The 20,063-nt window shown below is 38.5% G+C and overlaps 1 protein-coding gene across 2 annotated transcripts in view; it reads left to right on the top strand.

The window, feature by feature from the left end:
- Nucleotides 1-19,198, top strand: part of LOC145998008 (tubulin alpha-1 chain-like) — a 36,126-nt gene extending 16,928 nt beyond the window's left edge. Inside the window, exons 1-4 of one of the 2 annotated variants that reach the window (XM_083134661.1) lie at nucleotides 11,289-11,392; nucleotides 13,190-13,412; nucleotides 16,417-16,718; nucleotides 18,057-19,198. In XM_083134661.1, the coding sequence (XP_082990787.1) occupies nucleotides 11,390-11,392; nucleotides 13,190-13,412; nucleotides 16,417-16,718; nucleotides 18,057-18,881 (1,353 nt within the window). In that variant the 5' untranslated portion in view covers nucleotides 11,289-11,389 and the 3' untranslated portion in view covers nucleotides 18,882-19,198. Of the gene's footprint in view, nucleotides 1-11,288; nucleotides 11,393-13,189; nucleotides 13,413-16,416; nucleotides 16,719-18,056 lie in introns of those variants that run through there. The other variant, XM_083134662.1, reaches the window with a different exon arrangement.
- The last annotated feature ends 865 nt before the right edge of the window (nucleotides 19,199-20,063 follow it).

Genomic DNA, 20,063 nt, shown 5'->3' with positions numbered 1-20,063 from the left:
TTTGTAGAGTGGGTAGGCAACACCGACGAGCCTCAAATAATAATTCAAGACTCGTCGGTGTTGCCAACTCCTATTTGTAGGTTAGCTTAGCCAGTGAAAAATCATATAGTAGAATTTTCTTCGGATGGGTAGGTAACACCAACGAGCCTCAAACAAAACATCCAATAAAATTGCCAGATGTAAACAGAGGGCAATAGACCCCCCTCATAAAAAGCTACAGTAAACCCACAGTGTCGCCAACACTAGGCCCCCAACAGTGTTGCCAGACATAAAAAATACATGGACCCCTCAGGTTTTTTGATGAAAATTTACAGTGAAAAACCCAGTAGGTTAACAACACTGTCAATCTACGGTAGTGTTGCCAGATGCAAACAGAAAGCAATAAACCCCCCCCTCATAAAAAGCTACAGTAAACCCACAGTGTTGCCAACTCTGCCCTCAAAATGTACATCATAAAAAGCTACGACGAGCGTCATAATCTTGGTGATTTTTTCGGGTAAGGAGTTGGCAACACATGCCTTACGAGAGAAATCCATTAAGGCGATCGAGCTCCAAATGATGGTTCGAGCTCCAAATGATGACTGGGTACCGGGCCACTAGGTCTACTAATGAACTTTCATTACTACTTCCAATACGAACTTATCACTGGAAATCATTTAAAGTGTGGGCGGTTGTATCCTGCTTCCACTCATCTATGTTATACGTCAGTTGTGTTGCCGGTGTCTCGCCTTGTAATCAAGCTGCGCCGGGTTCGATCCCCTATAGAGGCACATTGCACTGTGGTTCGGATCCCAATTTAAACCTGCGTGTCCAAATTTATTAACATATCCGAGCATGACGTGGACTTGAAACAAACTTTGACAATATCAAATTATTAACGTAACAAATTTAACGACAATTCTTTATCAGACATAGTTGTCTTAATAGACTGCATTGTTTCAATATTGTGTATCATTAACTTAACATGTTCGAAAATAGCAATATTTTTTAACAGTTATAAAATTAAATTACCATTTTTTTACAGTTCTAATTGAATCTGCTTTAGACTGAAAATGTATGAATGAAGGTGACCAATTTAATGTTTTTCGTTTGCATTCTGAGCCCGAAATCGGGGTTACAATTTTTGAAGAGAGAGCATTCCGTACACCCCATATATTAATAACATTTCTTACCAGTGACATGTCTGACAATCCTTAGCGATGACATTGTCGTCTTGTATTCAAGGGGTCCTGGGTTCGATACCCGTTGGAGGCACATAGTTGTTTTGATTTCAGTTTAAACTGTAGATCCAGTCCCGATTAGCCTAACTGTTCATAAAGTGGACTTAAAAACAGAAAACTCAAAAACATGTGTCTGAGAATTTTGTAAGAGCGAATCGTGATTATAAGAGAGGGGAATTTGACTTCTTTTAAGAGTCTGCCCTACATTCACGTAGTCGACATTTTTAAAAGGAAACTTGAACGAGAAGGGCGAGGGGCGGGGATATCTTTAATTCTATTCTCTTCGTAGAAAACTCCACAAAAATTCCATTGTATAGTAAATTTTAAAAATACCTTACCAGGTGACAAGCAAATTTCATATGGGTTTAAAATCAAAAAGTTTTGTAATGAAGTTTGATATACCGAAGACCGTATGATGTCATGTTTACGGGGCATCAATAGGTAGGAACGTTTAAACAGAAATATAGATGATAAATGGAACGACAAGAAGATGGGGGCATGGGCGTCGCCAGAAATTTTTGTAGGGGGGGGTTTAGGCTATTTATGAAACTTGAATAGTAGAAATAATAATAACAATATGTACTGGACTGCATAGTAATTCTATTTTGTTATTAACTTTTACATATTTCATTCAAGAACAACGTTTAAAAGTTAGGGGAAAATGTTAGTCGTAAAGTTAATGTTGTTTGGACTCTCACATAAAACTCGGATTTTTTTAAAGCTTGAAAACTTTAATCTTTAGTTTAATCTGTAGAATATGAAAACGTAACCAGGTTCCTGTATTTTTAACTCAATTCTTTACGCTATAATGCAGCTTTTACTTTGGCTATTCTGTTCGAACACTAAATAACATTAACAATAACAAGGTTTCTGCTTTTTTATTACTTGAAATAAGCGATGCCAATTTCAACGGGGTCGACAGACCTGTTCGACACCCTCTCCTGACGCCCATGGATGGGGGAATGTAAGAAGTGATAGAGAGATAATAGAAACGAAAGAGACAAGACATATAGAAGTGTAAGATGAGAAAGAAAGCGAGGGGAAAAGAAATAGAATAAGCAATAGGGAAATAGGGAGAGAAGAGAAAGTGGGAGTGCAGGAGTTTATCCAAAATTTTCCATCTGTATATATTTAGGGACAGTGCGCGAATTAAGTTTTTTGTTTTGGAGGGGAAGCCAACTCAGTGATGTACTTGTGATTTCATCTCGGGAGGTAGGTTTTTATGGTATGTACATTTGTATACGATACCAGTCAGTAAAGTAAACTATTGTGTTGCGGTTCTACAGAAAGTAAGTAACTTAGAACATTATTTTTGACCTAGGTCATTAAATCTTAAGATAACATTTACACGTAATTTACAAATCAGTATCAATAAAACTCGTTAATCCGGACTTCGCTTAATCTGGACAGAAAAAAAACCGAATTCAAAGTTTTAAATGTGGTTAGAAGTCAACAAGAGAACTTCCCAAGAAAAGACAGTCAACCACTGATGAAATTATGTTTCCCGCAGACTTTGTACTGTACTGTATTAGGCCTTTGCCCTTTAAATACACTATAATAAACGTGTTTTGTTGCTATAAACGGAGTTTTAATGCACTTCTACTGTTCTTTTAGGTTATTTCAGTTAATCCGGACTTTCGTTAAACCGCTCAACTTATCCTCCCACTAGTCCGGATTAACGAGGTTTTACTGTATTTGCATTGTAAGAAAACTCAAACTCATACACAAAAGGATTCTATCAAGCTAGCATCACCGAAAACTTGAGCACATTTCTATTGCCAAGTTGAAACTTGTAAACACTTTAATACATGCAAAATATCGCCAATATCCCAAGTGGAAAACAGCCTGCTGTTGTTCACCTCTTGAGGTTGATCAGTTGCTTATTTAATACACTAGGCTGCATACTTTTCGACGTGAAAATCTTCGATGACTGGATACGAATGATTTTTCAATTGCGTGTTACATGGTTAAGAAATGGTATACGCTTTTAATTTTCGTTGGTTGGCAGGAATACAAATGGTTTTCTTTTGCTAAGGATAAAACATTTTATGACGGGGAAATTTCCACCGTTAATTTGCACACTGTTTAGGGGGTGTAAAGGTAAATTTAGTACCAAGATTGGACCTTTGTGAAAAAAAAAAAGAATAGGAGGTACTGAGGAAATTTTGGGAGGGGATGTTGGGGGTGAGTGGGAGGGATCAACCACTATGTGGGTGCGAGAGAAATATTTGTATTTTTGCTACTTAACGTCGCTTTTCTTCTACTTTTATTCCGGCTAATCACGACGATGAGGATGAGTAATGAAACAAAATTGATAAAAGCGCCCTCACATAGAGTACCCATGTGCAGGCCGGGGTTCGAATCCGGGACACTGGTGTCGTAAAGCGTTGTGCTAACCATCCGCCACGGAGGTGGACGAGAGAGAGAGAGAGAGAGGAAGGAAAGGTAAAGGGAGGGGAGGGACAGAATAAAAGAGGAAACAGAGAAAGATAAAAAACAGAGAGAGAGAGAGAGAGAGAGGAAAAAGGTAAAAAGAAAAGATGGAAAAGAAATTACAGCCTGGAAGAAATTAAGCAAGAAAAATTAGTCTCTGAGACCAGAGCACGCGCACAAGTTAAAAATAATTCTTTGTGTACAGTTTATTGCGAGGTTATATGAAGCTGGTGCTTCCAATCAAGCAACTAATCTGATTTTTTCTGGACTTTGTGGATTGTTTTGACACTTAAAGTAATCCAAATTACTGAAATCATGCTAAACAAGGGATTCCATAAAAATCATGTTCAAATATTTTAATCAAAAGAAAAGTTCATATTTTTTTAATTGTAGAATGAAACCATGAAGTGAAAATATCATTTTGTATGAAAGAACGTAAATTCACTACAGGGTCAAAACTGAAACTCAATTAAGAATAAAGAATTATGATAGAGAATGTTATTGGATATGATAAAAAAAAATGCCACTTTGATATGTAAAACAATACTTTGGTATTAAAGACGCCCCAGTTTTGTAATTAAAAGTAATTAACGTCGCGCTAGTGGTACGTTGGAAATGAAAAGAAACACTAATTAATTCTTGGTTTTAACCTTCAACATGTTCTGCTTCTTGCTCTAGGCAATAATATTAAATACATAAATTGTCTATTAATTGATATTTACGATAGAGACTATGCAGAACACTTGTATTTTAGACTAAGGAACACAATGTTTGTATGTGAATGTTTCCGGACATCTGAAAAATTTTGGCTATAAGCCCCGCGTATATTGTATTATTGTATTCCACAGGCCCTGCACACACCCTGAACCGGGCCTGTCTAGGACCGAGAATCGAAAGCGAAAATCTAGAGGAATACAACAAATGTAGCGTGACAATGGATGTAAATAAAATAAGGACTAGAAGAGTTACATTGTCCTGGGAATTTCTGGAGCAAACGAACGAAAACAAGACCTCTGCGCAAGCAAGGCTCGAGAGGACTCGACCAATGAACGCATCAGAGTGATTGCATGGAGGGCAAAAGGCTGCTGCAGCAGTTTGCAGAGGCGCGCACTGTTTTGCTCTGCGCACTCGCTTTCTCCCCTTCTCTACAGTTATGATTGATTGATTGATTTAGTTTATTTTTCTTCGCGTTTTGTGCCTCTTAGGCTAATTTGCGAAGATGGGGATGAGTGATGAAATGATGAAATTGATGAATGGACATTCACAAACAACCAAGCTCGAGCGGGATTCGAACCCGGGACCCTTGGTGTCGCAGCGCGATGTGCTAACCACTCGGCCACAGGGTCCGGCTCTACAGTTATGCACGGACTTGCTCCACAGATTCCCGAGACAGAGTGTAAGTAATCAGGGTCAAGTGCTGCTTAGACCGTGCTATAACTGCTGGCTAATAATAAATTGTTCATGCCGTGAACAAATTCAAAGATATATCAAATTAAAGGTACATTAAAAAAATCCAAAATGGGATTAAGAATTTTCTTTTCATGACTTTCTGACGTTGTTTTCATTATCGGGGAAAATTTTCTCTGATAATCCATCCAGCTAGTATAGAGTCAATTTGTTTGATATGTTTTTTAAAGTCAATTTTATGCACAGATAGGCTAATCGCAACTGGACCTACAGTTTAAAGTGGAATCCGAACCACTGTTCAATGAGCCTCCACCGGGTATCGAAACCGGGACCCAGTTAGTATAGAGGTATTCAAAGGAACATACCAAGTACCGTTGATCACAGGCTGAGCGAACCCCAGAACCGCTTTTTACAGGAATAATTCAGAGTTAAAAATCACCCACCCAGGAATCGAGACGGAGTTTCCCACGTGACAGTCAAGACCACTGTGGATTTGACGATCGTGTTTCACCAGATTATGCAAGATTATTAATTATTTCATATGCAGAGTGTCCCAAAGTAGTGTTTATATTATTTGGACGTTAATAACAGGAACACTAATAACAGCAAGTATAAATATTTTTAACGTGTCACATACCTTAAAATTATAGACGTTCCTTAGCAGAAGTACATAGTCGTCAACGCTGTAGAACAGATCGACAACAACAGATACGTTTTCCACGGGAAGGGAAGCACAGATATACTCCGTCCCAGCTCACTGCGCAAGTAGTGACGCGAGACGGCTCCACCAATGAACGCGCGAGAGGACGGAATTCCGTGGAGTGGGGGAAAGCGACTGCAGTTACCAGCCTTCCCATCAGCGTCTACTGCTTCACTCTGGCCAATGGATTTATTTCCCTCGCTTCTCTGACGCTATGCACGTCCTTGCTCCACAGTTACCTGGGACAGGGTATAGTCTCAATCGCATGTCTCACGTCATCCAGTGTCCGTGTCTTTGTGGGTGGGTTTAGGGTTACACATCGTTCTTCATAGTTCCCCTCAGGCAGAAATATAACTGTGTTAAATCGGAAGATCTGGGTGGATATTCAACACTTGTTACGTTTCTCGAAAGAAAAATTACTCGCCTCTGCCATTTTGTGTACACTAATGCATACCGCCTGGTGGGCTGTGAGTGTGACGGAACTAAAAACAACAGAATACCTACACCCTCACACACACACACACTTACAGCTTCAAATACAAGTCCAGTCAAGTTCTCTTTAATACTTTCTCTGTTATTAACGTTCAAAGAGTGTAAATACTATTTTGCGACACTGTATATATAAACACACTTATGCATACGTATACATACATGGATTTTAATTACCTTCCATTTAAACATTTTGTGGCTCTTTTCAAAGATTTTTTTCTTGCTAGTGGACTCCCCTTGGTAGATGGAGGTCCGAGGCTAAACTCCCACCAAACCCCCAAATCCTGAACTGTTTCGCGGGTCCATTTTAAGAGAGTACGTATCTGAGCCAAACTGAGTGGTTATCCCCTCCCCACTAACTCTCCTGGCCTGGGCCGCCACTGTCCAGCGCGTTGACTGTTCGAACGAAGATGTTTCCTCCGAAAATTCTTGTTTCGAGTCCTGTTCGTGAAATAGGCGTTAGCCCTTTTCATCGATTTCAGGTAATGCTTCATGCTGCAACTCATCGCCGCGATTGACCCAAAGATGCAGGATTGATTGATTGATTTGGTTTACTTTACTTCGCTTTTCTGCCATTTTGGCTAATCGCGATTATGAGAATGAATGGTGATAAGATGAGATCGATGGGGGGACAATGACAAATATGTATGGACGATACAACCCAAGCCCTGCAGAGAATTATGCCACATACTTTGTCTATGATTGTACTGGTTGCGAGTCCAGACGCCAGAGCCTCGCCACTCTGCAAATTGCAGTTCAGGGTTTATTACGTGGAAGGGAGGTTGACATTTGGGTGTCTCCGGAAAGTTACGTTTTAAAAGTAACTCAGTTACAGTTAGTGGTGCTTGAAAAGTAACAAGTTACTTTCACCGTTACTTTCTCCCGGACATTTTATTGGAAAACAAATTACACGCAATCAGTGATCATTAATTGCAATGAAATAAATATCTGAAGACTTACATGTGTTTTATTTATGTCTCTAGTGCATAAACTGAGTCTTCATATATTAACAACAACAAACAAATAAGACGGAACAAAACGCTGAAGTGTTCAATTGCAATTAGAAATGACAAATTGCAATAAAAATGTGGATGTTCTATGTTCACCTTGTCGTACGCGATTGCACAAAATTCTCTCTCTTTAGCATCCAGAGAAGACATATAGTTGGAAACTGGGTTGGCAAATATAGCTCTTCCTCCAAGCTACAACTTTTCAAGTTAACTACTCCCTCTGTCCCATAATTATAGTCCGGCATGCCAAAATGGTAGTACAGAAATGACAGACGAAGAGGCAAATGGAAAGCACAATTTGTACTGATCCTTGAGTAGTAAAGTTGTATGATTCATTCCCTTGTTTCATGTTCTTCTTCTGTATACACCAATGTCACAGTTTGAATATAGGGCAATTATTATGAGACAACAAACAAAGGTGTACCGGACAATAATTATGGGACAGAGGGAGTATTTAGTATCGTAAGGTAACTGTATAAGTTGTTATGCTCTATTTCTCTTCTGGGAAGATTAACCTGCCTTGGCTCCACCTGTTACTTGTTTCGTTACTTCCCCAGGCAAAATAATTAGCATAACACTTAAGAAACTAACAGTGCGGTTCAAATCGAATTAAAGACATAGAATAACTACCATATTATTTACCATGGATATTAGGGAAAACTCAGTTATTTTATCTTGAATGATAGCTCAGACGTTCAGTTTAAAAATATATAAAAATACTATTTATTTCGTTGATTAAATATGTACAAAGAATTACATATGAAATAACATCCACATAAAAAATGACATGATCCTCTTTAATTGAAACACTGTAATATATATACATGAGAGGTTCGTACGCTGGCGTACTGTTAGACCAGCAGTACTAGTTAAAAATGTATCTAGCTTGTCAGAATGCGTGGACTTATCTATGCAATTCGATGAAAGCAAATGGTTGATCCGTGTCCGCTAGCCATTTGACTAGCCCCGCCACTCTACCGGCACCAAAGAACCTTCCAAAGGTCTCCCCTCTTGCCAAAAAAACGTAAGAATACCAACCCCCTTTACTCAATCGGTTCTCTTATATAGGCGATTCGGAAAAAAAAAACAACAGTAAACGGAACATTTTTCAACCCCTTTCAGGTTGAAAGGACAAGATTTTAAAACTAACAGTCTTCTGCAAGCTGGCTTTCACCGTCACCTAGGCCATCCCTACAGCAAATTACATTGGAAGCTGCATAAAAAAGAATAGCTGTCAGTAAATAAACTAATATTAAACATTCATCAAAAAACTAATAATAAAGAAGGATCATGTAGTGGTTCTACCATTACAAAGTAGTTGTAGACAACGTTACATCTATTTCAGTTTCTGAACTTCTTCATCATGTAAAGTATGCTCTTCGATTGAAACCTCTCCTGAAGAAATAAGTGTTTTAATACAAGTGTGTTTCCTGAACTGTTAGAGCGTACAACTATTGTACCGACCAGGCACGTACCTACAAATATATTTCGGAGGGGTCCGAACCAAAATAATAATAATAATAATAATAATAATAATAATAATAATGTTTAAATTAAAATAATTATATTAAATTAATTCTAAATAATTATAATTGGTTAATATTATATTTTATTAGATGAATAGGTAAAAAGACGGTATAAGGATAGTGATATAACAGTACATATTCATTATCTAGCTTACGTAAGCAAAGGTCGGCAAAATTTGTAAAAAAAAACCCTGCCCTGGCAAGGAAATTATTATCAAATAAATAAAGAATTGAATATTTATTGAATATCGATTAAACAACGAGTGTATTTTCATTATTTAATTTTAGTTACTTTATTATTTCATTAATTAATTTTAGTATATAGTAAGTCTTTCGGGGGAAGGGGGGTAAACACGTCCCTGGTACCGATCTATAAATCTGGATACAGGATTCTGTAAACTCTTATAGACCAATCCATCTTTTCTCACCTTCTCTATTGACTATGAGAAAATAATCAGAGACAAGTTGCTGAAGTTTGCACCCCCTCATAAAAATACTGCTCAGCATGGTGTTGTTTGTGACAGCTATTGCTTGACCTATTTTTCAGTATTACTGACACATGCTACTGAAACCATTTCAAATAATCTCCAGCTTGACATTATATATACATTTGGGCATTTCAAAAATCTTCGATAAACCCTAGTTTCATAAATAACAATGCAGATGTAACATCCATGGTAAACTTCTATCTTTGCTGGAAGACTATCTGCGTACACGAGAGCAGCGTGTTGACCTTTCTAACACTTCTTCTAGTTTTCTACCTGTTTTGTCTAGAGGCCCCCAGGAGAGCGTCTTTGGCCCACTTTTGTTCATTCCTTACAAAGATGATCTCCCTGACAGACTGTGTTCCTTCCCTATAAATGTACTTCTGTTTGCCGATGACTAAACTCTTCAAAGAAATCTCATCAGCACATGATTTATTAATCTTACAACAACCTCTTGAAGAAATACTTGTGTGGTTTCGAAAGTGGAATCTGGAATCTCCAGAAACACTCCTGCCTCGCTATTTCCATAAAAAGGAACAAAGTGCCATCTGTTTATTCTCTTGAAAGCAATCCCATCAAAAAAGTCCCTTCTCAAAAAATCTGGGTTACCGTCGATGTAAAACTGAACCCTAATGAGCATATTACAGACACCACTAAAAGAGTAATGTCTGACTTCTGTACAGGCTCAGTGCAATCCAAAACCAATCATCCAAGCATATTTTTCAAATCTTCTGTTTCCCCTATTCTTGAATACTGCTCCCTATCTGGACCATTGATTCTAAAACTAATCTTTCCTCAGCTTTTTCCTCGCCGTTGTTCGGCAGAGAAGAATACCTACTCTGAGGCATCTCAATAAAACGAAAATGTTATGTATGTTTTGAATATCCAACCACCACAAACTCGTCGCGAGCTAACAGACATGAAATTTGTGCACAAATAAATGGTAAAATTAATCAATTTAATCTACGAGTACCCAAACCACCAACCCGGCACTGAAGGTTTTTTCAAATCTCAATGCACGGTTCTTCCTTCTACAATTGTCACTTTTCTATTCGCTTCCCCGCTTATTCTTCATTTCCCCCCTCGATTTCATATAGACCTACAAATGTTTTCTTACGTAAACCTTGTAACCCCTCAACTGAAAACACATCCTTACGCCGCTGAGTCGATGCATGTAATATTTTGCGAATTCATTCTTCTTTCTGTATGCAAGGAGTGAACATCTTGTACATCAAACTTCACTCATTTTACTCTAAATCGCTTCATACATTTATGAATAATAGCCCCTTTTCCCACCTCACCATTGTCATAACTAGATATGCTTTGTTCGTTACAAACATATATTTTTAAAAGTTTTTATGCTGTATCGCATTGTACAATTGATGAGATTTTTTTGTGTTCTCAATTTTACAACTTTAAACATTATTCAAAGATTGTTTGAAACATACCTGACAAAAATATCATTATCAGAAACTTATCTATTTGAGTGTTAATCGAGGAGATTTATGGAAAACCACAAAATGAACAAACTAAAGAGATGTGACTTGTATCAAACTGTCCTATTCAATTTTGTAAACCATTCGCGAAAGTATTTCACATGTAATGGTAGATATTTTAAATACTAAGTTACGAATAGCATTCACTTCTATATTAATTTTGTAGAATTGATGACCGAAATAGGTTGACAACAGTTTCAAACACGTTAAACTATGTAATAATGTATAATTTACTTAATATTAATTTGTGTTCTGGATCATTAACGATTCGTTATGCACTCCTGGACAAATTCCCGTTTTCTAAGTTAATATTGACTGTCTCTCAAAAGGTTCGATTTATCTGCAAAAATATTGCTCATGGGACACATTTATGCTTTAGAACTTCGTTGAAACGTGTAAAGCATGTTTTGAAGTTACTAATGTATCATTTTTCAGAGTGAATTAATGTTCGTAAAGAAGAAATTAGTAAGAATAAAGATTTCTCGACAATCCGATGTTCTATTTTTTGTAAGTTGCTTAGGAACGGCAATAAATAAGTTGCTGTAATGCCGGTTTTTTGAAACCAATTTAGATATATTTTAACGTGCTTTGGTGTTTGAAGTACTTTTTGGAACTTTATCACAATGGTAAGTATAAATATGCTCATTTCAAATTTAAAATATATAATAGGTTTCACATTTCCATATAATGTATATTAAAGGTATTCGCCACTTCTTACATTTGCTTTTCTTTGTGCCTACAGTGTCAAGAAAGTGCTTCAAAACAAGCAAGTAATGAACATATAATAGGTAGCAACATACGTTTGTTCAATTTGTTTACATGCACTTTTCTTTTGCTTGTATGTTTTGGAGCTCTGGACGTGCATGGAACAATCTCAGACTACACAATTACACTTTTAACCAAGCGCTTTTGAAGCAGTGATCTTGAAAAGTACGACTTAGCCATAAGTTACGTTAAGGAAAAACAAACGTATACACTTAAGTAATGTGCAATATTCTTCAGGTTTACGTACTCTGCCATATTGTTGCAAGGTATTAATATTATTTAGAAGTGTTAGAATAGTTTTGTTGAAAACTTGACCATCGTTAGACATTTTAGAAATGCTGCTTCATGTTTAATGTTCAAGAAACGAGGCAGTGACGTCCTTTTACGAATATAATGAAATCAAGTATGTAAATGCACAGTTAGTTTGAGTATCATAGCTGTCGACTTACTGGGATCTTCCTTCCCATTCTCGTAAACTATGTTTGATATTTGACGTTTCATTATCAAAATTTAGTTGGACATTTTAAGTTTATGGCTGGGTTTCTAAACATCTAGTGCTGGTACTGATTAGTATGAAATACTCGAATACATATTAAATGATTGGTCTATTTGCACATTGATCCAACACCGTGAACACAATTGGATATCTTGTTGAATGAGTATGGACAGATTTAAGTCAAGGAAAAGCAACGATAGGAGTCGATGAAGAGACTTTGTACAAAGTAAAATTACCTGGATTTGAGCATACTTAGCTTTTAAAGAGTTTCCATACCGCGAGTTAGCTATTATTACAATTATTTTACAAGTTTCTTAGTTAGATTTACCAATTTAATACTCATCCACTTACAAATTAACGAAAACGTCTGTATGTATGTTTGGATAATCCAAAAGGCCAGTTTGTGATTTTCTTCATCTGAGCCGGTATACACTAGTAAGGCCAGGATTAACGAGTTTCTGTGTAGTTACTGAATGCTTATTATCTTTTAGCATTTTTTACCAACATTTAATATGATACACAAAACACAAAAAACTGTAGATGAGGAATGGTTGCAAATTACGACGGTTGTGATACGCAAGTTTAGTTTTCGATTAACTGAAACTTTTTTTGCCCTTGCACCTATTTTATTTGTGTAACTGACTATTGTTTGAAGCAGACTATTCCATCACACTTACAAGAAAATTTCTCTTAAATTTAATTAATATTATTTTGTAAAGATATTAAACAATAGTTGTTTATATGCAGTGAAAAAAGTTTCACCACTGAACGTTCTGGGACATGGACGTTCCTTCATCAATTTAATCTACTCAAAGCTTACCCTCATGATCCTGATGAATCCCGTAAGATAGTAAGCATGTTTGTTAAATTGTGAATATTAAAACAATATACATTTAAATCAATGCGCTATCAGGTAGCTTTCACAAGTCGCAATAAATATTTACCACGGTTTTTAATTTTTAATTTTTATATGACTTGAAAATTCAGTTGGTAAACCAGATCTTCCTTGTGTGGACTGTTGAGGTTAGTTTTCGATTAACTGAAGCCTTTTTAGCCCTTGTACATATTTTGTTTGTATAAATGAAACGATGTATTGAAACGTTAAGACACACCGCGTAATGTTATGTTAAAATGTAATGGCAATAATAACTTTTGATCACAGCGTGAATGCATCTCTGTACATCTTGGCCAAGCTGGTGTCCAAATTGGTAATGCGTGTTGGGAGTTATACTGCCTGGAGCATGGAATCCAACCTGATGGTCAGATGCCGTCCGACAAGACGGTGGGAGGTGGCGACGACAGCTTCAACACCTTTTTCAGCGAGACTGGAGCGGGAAAACATGTCCCCAGAGGAGTGATGGTTGACTTAGAACCTACTGTAGTCGGTAAGTTTTCAGCAGTCGCTATCTGGATTTCATGTCGTTTTGTGGAGCAAATATGCTTTGCATGTCTGTAGAATCACTTCACTCTGTCGTGAACTTCTGGACTTAGACTAAAGTTGGGGATCAAAGTCACCGTAAGATAGTTTCGGCTGTGCGAGATTATAATACAGATTTCAAGACATGAGATTTAATAAGTGTTCCCTAGGTTAATTAATCAGGGCTTCCTAGATAATAGTGTTGGTTCGCAGTTGGCAGAGACTCCTGGCATTCCACGTAATCTATTGTCGATCAAGTGTTTTTGTTTTAAATTAGCAAAAAGAAGCTTTTTCTGCGAGAAAGACCTGCTCCAGACTTTTGCTTAGAAATGTTTGCAAACACGCAATTTAAAAATAATAATGGTATCATTTCTTAGTTGTAAAAGTAAACAAAATGCCTACTTATCATTCCCTGCTACCTTTTCTGATTCTTTGCATCATATTTCAAGCTTTCTGTCTTCTTCTTGGTTCTTGATCACTTCTTACTCTGTGTTTTCTCTCCCATTTCCTTCCTCTATATCTCTTTCTCTCTCCGTTGTTTCTTTATTTCTCTTCCTTTCTTCAACCACTCTCTTTTTCTCTTTCTAATTTCTTTTTACCTCTCTCTCTCTCTGTGCATCTTGTTTCTCTATTTCTCTCCCTTTCTTCCTTTCTCTCCTGTGTCCCCTCTGTCCATCGCTTCTTTATTTTACTTCCATTTCCCCTTTTATTTCTGCGTGTGTGGCTCTTCATTTCTATTCCTTTTTCCTTTCTCTTATCTCTGACACTTCTTTCATATCCATTCCTTTTCCTGATGTCATGTAAACATGGTGTTAAAATATCCCTCTTGACATGTCTGAACAAGTGACATAGCAAATCAATTTTGATTTTGTGAATTTCTCACGTAATTTACATTCTAAAGTCTCGAACAAGACGAGACTTGGGACAGCGCATCTAGGTCTCTTCTCGATTTTACAGACCTGTCTCGCTTTCGGCATTGCCTTGACAAGTTTCTTTGGGATTGGACTTGTTTTTGTCTCAATCAATAAAACAATATGAAAACCGACGTTCTTGGTCTTAGTACCATCTTATTCAAAATGAAAGAGAGTATAAAATCCATGTGTATGTTCTCACTTGTTGCAATGCCTTGTGTCCAGTTTTATTACAGCTAATAGATACTTGTAGATGTAGTTACTACAAGCAATCCTAAAAATTATACAATAACGGTCAAATTATCGCCTTTGCATTAATTATACCGGGCTATGAAGGGACACATTATCGATCTGGCCGTTCTGCGTTGCGGAGTCATTGGTGCTAATAATTCAGGGGTTCCAGATTCGAATCCTGGGTAAAGTATGGACATTTCATTTTGTTTGTTCCTTGCCGCATCGATGGCCGAGCGAGTGCTCGACTCACGGCCCGTCACCGAATGTCTTAAGTTCGAATCTTGGCCTGTGCACGGGTGTTTTCCTTTGTATATCTCCCTTCGTCAGTTCCATCAAATCATCATTCATCTTTATGAGCACGATGATCAGAAAAGCGACGAACCTGGAATCGAATCCGGGACTCCTTGATTACAAGACGGTGGCGTTTACACCACGGCCCGTGGGGGATCCAGAAGTTACAGTTTGGAGGGGCGAATTTCGGTCGGACACCTCAGCTCGCCGAAAATCAATTCTAACATACACTTGCTTGTGTTAGAGTTTTGTTTTAAAACCGCTTTATGAACAGATAGGCTAATCGGGACTGAGTCTACAGTAGTGGCTGATCCACATGTTACGGTTTGGAATGCTAGTACTTTACCTCACCTAGAATAAATGCTAACCTACAGTTGCACTGTTTTATACAAACAATATACCAAGCTGACTTCCATAGATTAGAGTAGTGGTTTGCAAAAATAGGGATCCAGAGACAAAATAGATTGTTATTATTGAATGTCGTTATCATAATTACCTGCATTGCTACAGTAAACTGATCGATCAGATACGAGGGGTAAAATGAATAACCAAAGAAAACGAAAAACTATTATCTCAAGGGGTCTTGGGTTCGATCCCCTTTTGAGGCATATTGCAAGAGATTCGGATACAAATTTAAACTGTAGGTCCAGTTACAATTAGCCTATCGGGAGCATAAGATGGACTTAAATGAAGCTTTTAAACATATTCTCGAGTCTCTTAAACTTCACGATGAAAGAAAACATTTGAGTCTTCAGTAATATTAGACATATCAACAACAACAACAACAAAAAAAAGCAGTTGGGAGGGGCGATCGCCCCTATCGCCCTCCCCGTGCATCCGCGCCTGACCACGGCCCACTTCTAGGTTCAGCAACACTAGATAACTACATGTGTTCGACTTGCCCCTTCCTCTGTCATAAAGCTACGTTGAAGGATATAAATTGATTGATTGATTGAATTTATTAATTTTACTTCGCTCTTCTTTCAATTTTGGCTAATCGCGAAGATGAGAATGAATGATTTATTGATTGAATTAGGTTATTTTACATCGCTTTCCTGCTACTTTCATTAATCGCTCCGATAAGGGTGAGCGGTGATATGATGAAATTGATGAAGGAATACTCACAAAGAACTCCCATGCCGGGATTCGAACCCGCAACCCCTGGCGCCATGTTAACCACTCCGCCACGGAGGTTGCCTAAGGATGAATGGTGACAAGATGAAAGGACAATCACAAACACAAATGGACAACGCACAACACGAGCCCCACAGAGAATTCTACTGGCTGTGAATCCTGACGCCAGAGACTCGTTAGTCTGCAAAATGCAGTCCATGATGTACTACTATACGTGGAAGAGATGTTGTCAATTGGGTGTTCTCAGATAGGTTTGTTTGTGCATGTCCTAACTGAGCGCCTGAATTAAATAGATGAGAATAAATGCACAAATGTCCATTCCTATATGAAATTCGAGATCATTGCCGTATTGCGAACTAGCTTGGAAGACATATATCGGTGACAATCATGGTTTCATTGCAGACGAAGTGAGGACCGGCACGTACAGGCAACTATTCCACCCTGAGCAGCTGATCACAGGAAAGGAAGATGCAGCCAACAACTATGCACGAGGTCATTACACAATCGGGAAGGAAATCGTAGACTTGGTTCTCGACCGAATCCGAAAGTTGGCCGACCAATGCACAGGTCTTCAGGGATTCCTTATCTTCCACTCCTTCGGCGGCGGAACCGGGTCAGGTTTCACGTCTTTGCTGATGGAACGACTTTCTGTGGACTACGGGAAGAAGAGCAAGCTGGAATTTGCAATCTATCCAGCACCACAGGTACGTTTGAATGCATAATCCGGTAAAATCTTTTTTATGTCGATGTGACTTATGATTGTGTTTTAGTTGTGGGGGAAAGGGAGCCTTCAGGTAGGAAGGGAAACGTAACATAGTGTTGCCAATAGCCTACCCAAGAGGAGGTTGGTGGGGTCAACCAATCTTTCTGGCCCAGTTTTCCTGAAAAAAAAAAAAACAACCTAAAAGGCAGGAAAAGATGGCAAAACGAGGGCTGACTACTAAAAAAAAAAGTATACGTACCCCCCTCCCCCCGGCGAGTCACTGAGCGCTGAGATTTTCTGCAATTGTGGAATAAGACGATGTAACTCAAAATTAGCAAATTGGTTAACCAAATACTTCAATGTTTACGCGATCAATTAATAAAACCGCTCAACTTTGAGGTAAAAATAGTTTATTCGAGATTGACAATTAAAGAGAAAATTCTTTGACAGGAATGGTTTCTCGAAGTATCAATTTTCCTAATTTATTTTCCATTGATAATTGAAATAAGTTGCGATCAGCCAAAAAGAAGCAGAAAAGCAACATAATAGCAGAAAAAAACAAATATTTGTCCCCATTCATTCAAATAAGTCAACTTCTTTACACAGTTTTCTGATCAGTCTTTTCCTAAATTACTTACTGTATCACAACTCACTTTAGTATGTTATCCTTCCAGTTTTTCTGCCTTCTTTCTGTCGGTTTTCGCTGTTTACAAATCTCGTCTCAAGTGTTGCACTTGCAACTTGTTTTGTCCATTCCTATCCACACACACACACACACACATCTTCCCAAGTTTCCATGTTACAGCAGTATTACACTCTGTGCTAATGTCTTGAACAATCACCTTCTGTTTACTTTCTTTTAAATTTACGCCTCATCTGTTACCACGATTTAAAAAAAATATATATATACATCTACTTACCCTGGTTGCTTCAATCTCCAACAATTTCGTCTGTTTGTGGAAGGATCACATGAATGTCCAAGATCGATGAGTCAGCAGGAATGAACATATTTTTGTAGCCATCTTTTACTTTTTACACATGTTAATGTAATGCAATCTTCTATTTTCTATACTTGAGTTTGAGTTTTTTAAGTCCATTTTGTGCACAGAAAGGGTAATCGAGACTGGACCTACAGTTTAAAGTGGGATACGAAGCATTATGTGCCTTCACCTGGTATCGAGTCCGAGACCCCTTGATTACAACGCGACGACGTTACCACTACACCACCAGGGAGTCCTTAATTTCAATACTAAAAGAAACGTGATCAAAATTCCACTGACTCGCGGACTTGATAAGCTATGGTAAATGGAATATTGCACATTGCTTTTCCTGCTTTCAGATCTCCACAGCAGTCGTCGAACCTTACAATTCTATCTTATGTACCCATACAACTTTGGAACATTCAGACTGTGCGTTTATGGTAGACAACGAAGCTATATACGACGTGTGCAGACGAAACTTGGATATAGAACGACCAACTTACACCAACTTGAATCGACTCATCGGACAGATCGTGTCTTCCATCACAGCGTCCCTGCGCTTCGACGGCGCCCTGAACGTGGATCTGACAGAGTTCCAGACCAACCTGGTGCCTTACCCTAGAATCCACTTCCCCTTAGCGACGTACGCTCCCGTCATCTCCGCGGAGAAGGCCTACCACGAGCAACTGTCGGTTGCGGAAATCACCAACGCTTGCTTCGAGCCAGCCAATCAGATGGTGAAGTGCGATCCTCGACACGGCAAGTACATGGCCTGCTGCCTCCTGTACAGAGGCGACGTGGTGCCGAAGGATGTCAACGCCGCGATCGCAACCATCAAAACCAAGCGCACCATCCAGTTCGTCGACTGGTGCCCGACCGGTTTCAAGGTGGGCATCAACTACCAACCACCGACCGTCGTGCCGGGTGGGGATCTTGCGAAAGTCCAGCGAGCCGTGTGCATGATGAGCAACACGACCGCCATTGCTGAGGCCTGGAGTAGGCTTAACTACAAATTCGACCTCATGTTCTCGAAGCGAGCCTTCATCCACTGGTACGTAGGCGAGGGTATGGAAGAGGGTGAGTTCACAGAGGCAAGAGAGGATTTGTCAGCTTTGGAGAAAGATTACGAGGAAGTCGGAATGGACTCTGGTGCCGGCGAAGGTGAAGGAGAAGGCGAGGGATAGGCAACAGTATCTCCCATTTCATAGTATTTTTTGTTGTTGTTTAGTTAAATTGTGTTTATATTTCCCTGACTTTTTAGCTTAAATCAATTAGTTAATGATGAGATTATTCAGCTGCCAGTGAAGATGAAGCACAATGGGTAAAATAAGCTTTCATGCAGTGTGGATTCATTTTGTCCTCCTTGTGGCCTGTTAAATTGTCTTTGAGTGTTTTCCCTTATTAAATTTGAACACTGAAGTGATTGTTGTTATCATGTATGGTTTGCTGTATTTTTTTTAAAGATTAGAAAGTTATATTTTCAATTAAAAATTGTTCTTTACATTTGTGTTTCTCTGACTGAATCTCTTTTTTATTAAGTTGGGAACATTTGAAAATACAACACATGGGAGCAATACTTTCAAACATAAGAATTGCACAGCAGGATTAAATAGTTTCCATTTATATATATATATATATATATATATATATATATGTGTGTGTGTGTGTGTGTGTGTGTGTGTGTGTGTGTGTGTATTAGACTAGAAAATTTTTGGTTCAGACTCCAGCAACACACACATAATCTCTATACCTAGGTATATACGTATAAAAATGGGTGTATATGTGTGTGTTTGTTCCGGCACAATTCTCGAACGCCTGGAGCGATTTCAACCAAACTTGATACACGTATCGCTTGCAATCTCGAAAGAAATACTGTGGGGGTAAGACACCCCTGGCACCCCTAGGGGTGGGAAGGGGTGACATGTAAAAATAATCGAAAAAGACTGATAGTGTGGAATCCATAGTTTTCTGGGTCGCTAAGATGAATAGTGACAGTCCCAATGCCGTTCAACTCATTGGGTTGGGTTCATCACCTATCGGGATGGAGGATGAGAGGAGGTGAAAAATAAAATGTCAAAAATGACTGATATTAGTGTCGAATCCATAGTTTTCGGAGTCTCCAAGCTAATTGGTGACAGTCACGATAACCAAACTTGGTACCAGGCGCTTTTGGCTGTATAGCGCAAATGTGCAGTGAACCCCCAGTAATATACAAAATAAACAATAACTGAGATGTTCATAAACGTAGAGTGTTAAATTCTCTTGGTGAGAAGCAGAAACCACGGGTCAGAGCCACTCAGCTCCCCTGTAGTTCGTTTCGTGCAAAGCCTCCGCTTAACCTCCGTAAGGCATTCCCTACCATGCTA

The sequence above is a fragment of the Lepisma saccharinum genome, chromosome 1 (genome assembly GCF_977018435.1).
Source record: "Lepisma saccharinum chromosome 1, izLepSacc3.1, whole genome shotgun sequence".
NCBI classification, from domain to species: domain Eukaryota; kingdom Metazoa; phylum Arthropoda; class Insecta; order Zygentoma; family Lepismatidae; genus Lepisma; species Lepisma saccharinum.
This window is presented reverse-complemented; position numbering and strand designations above follow the sequence as displayed.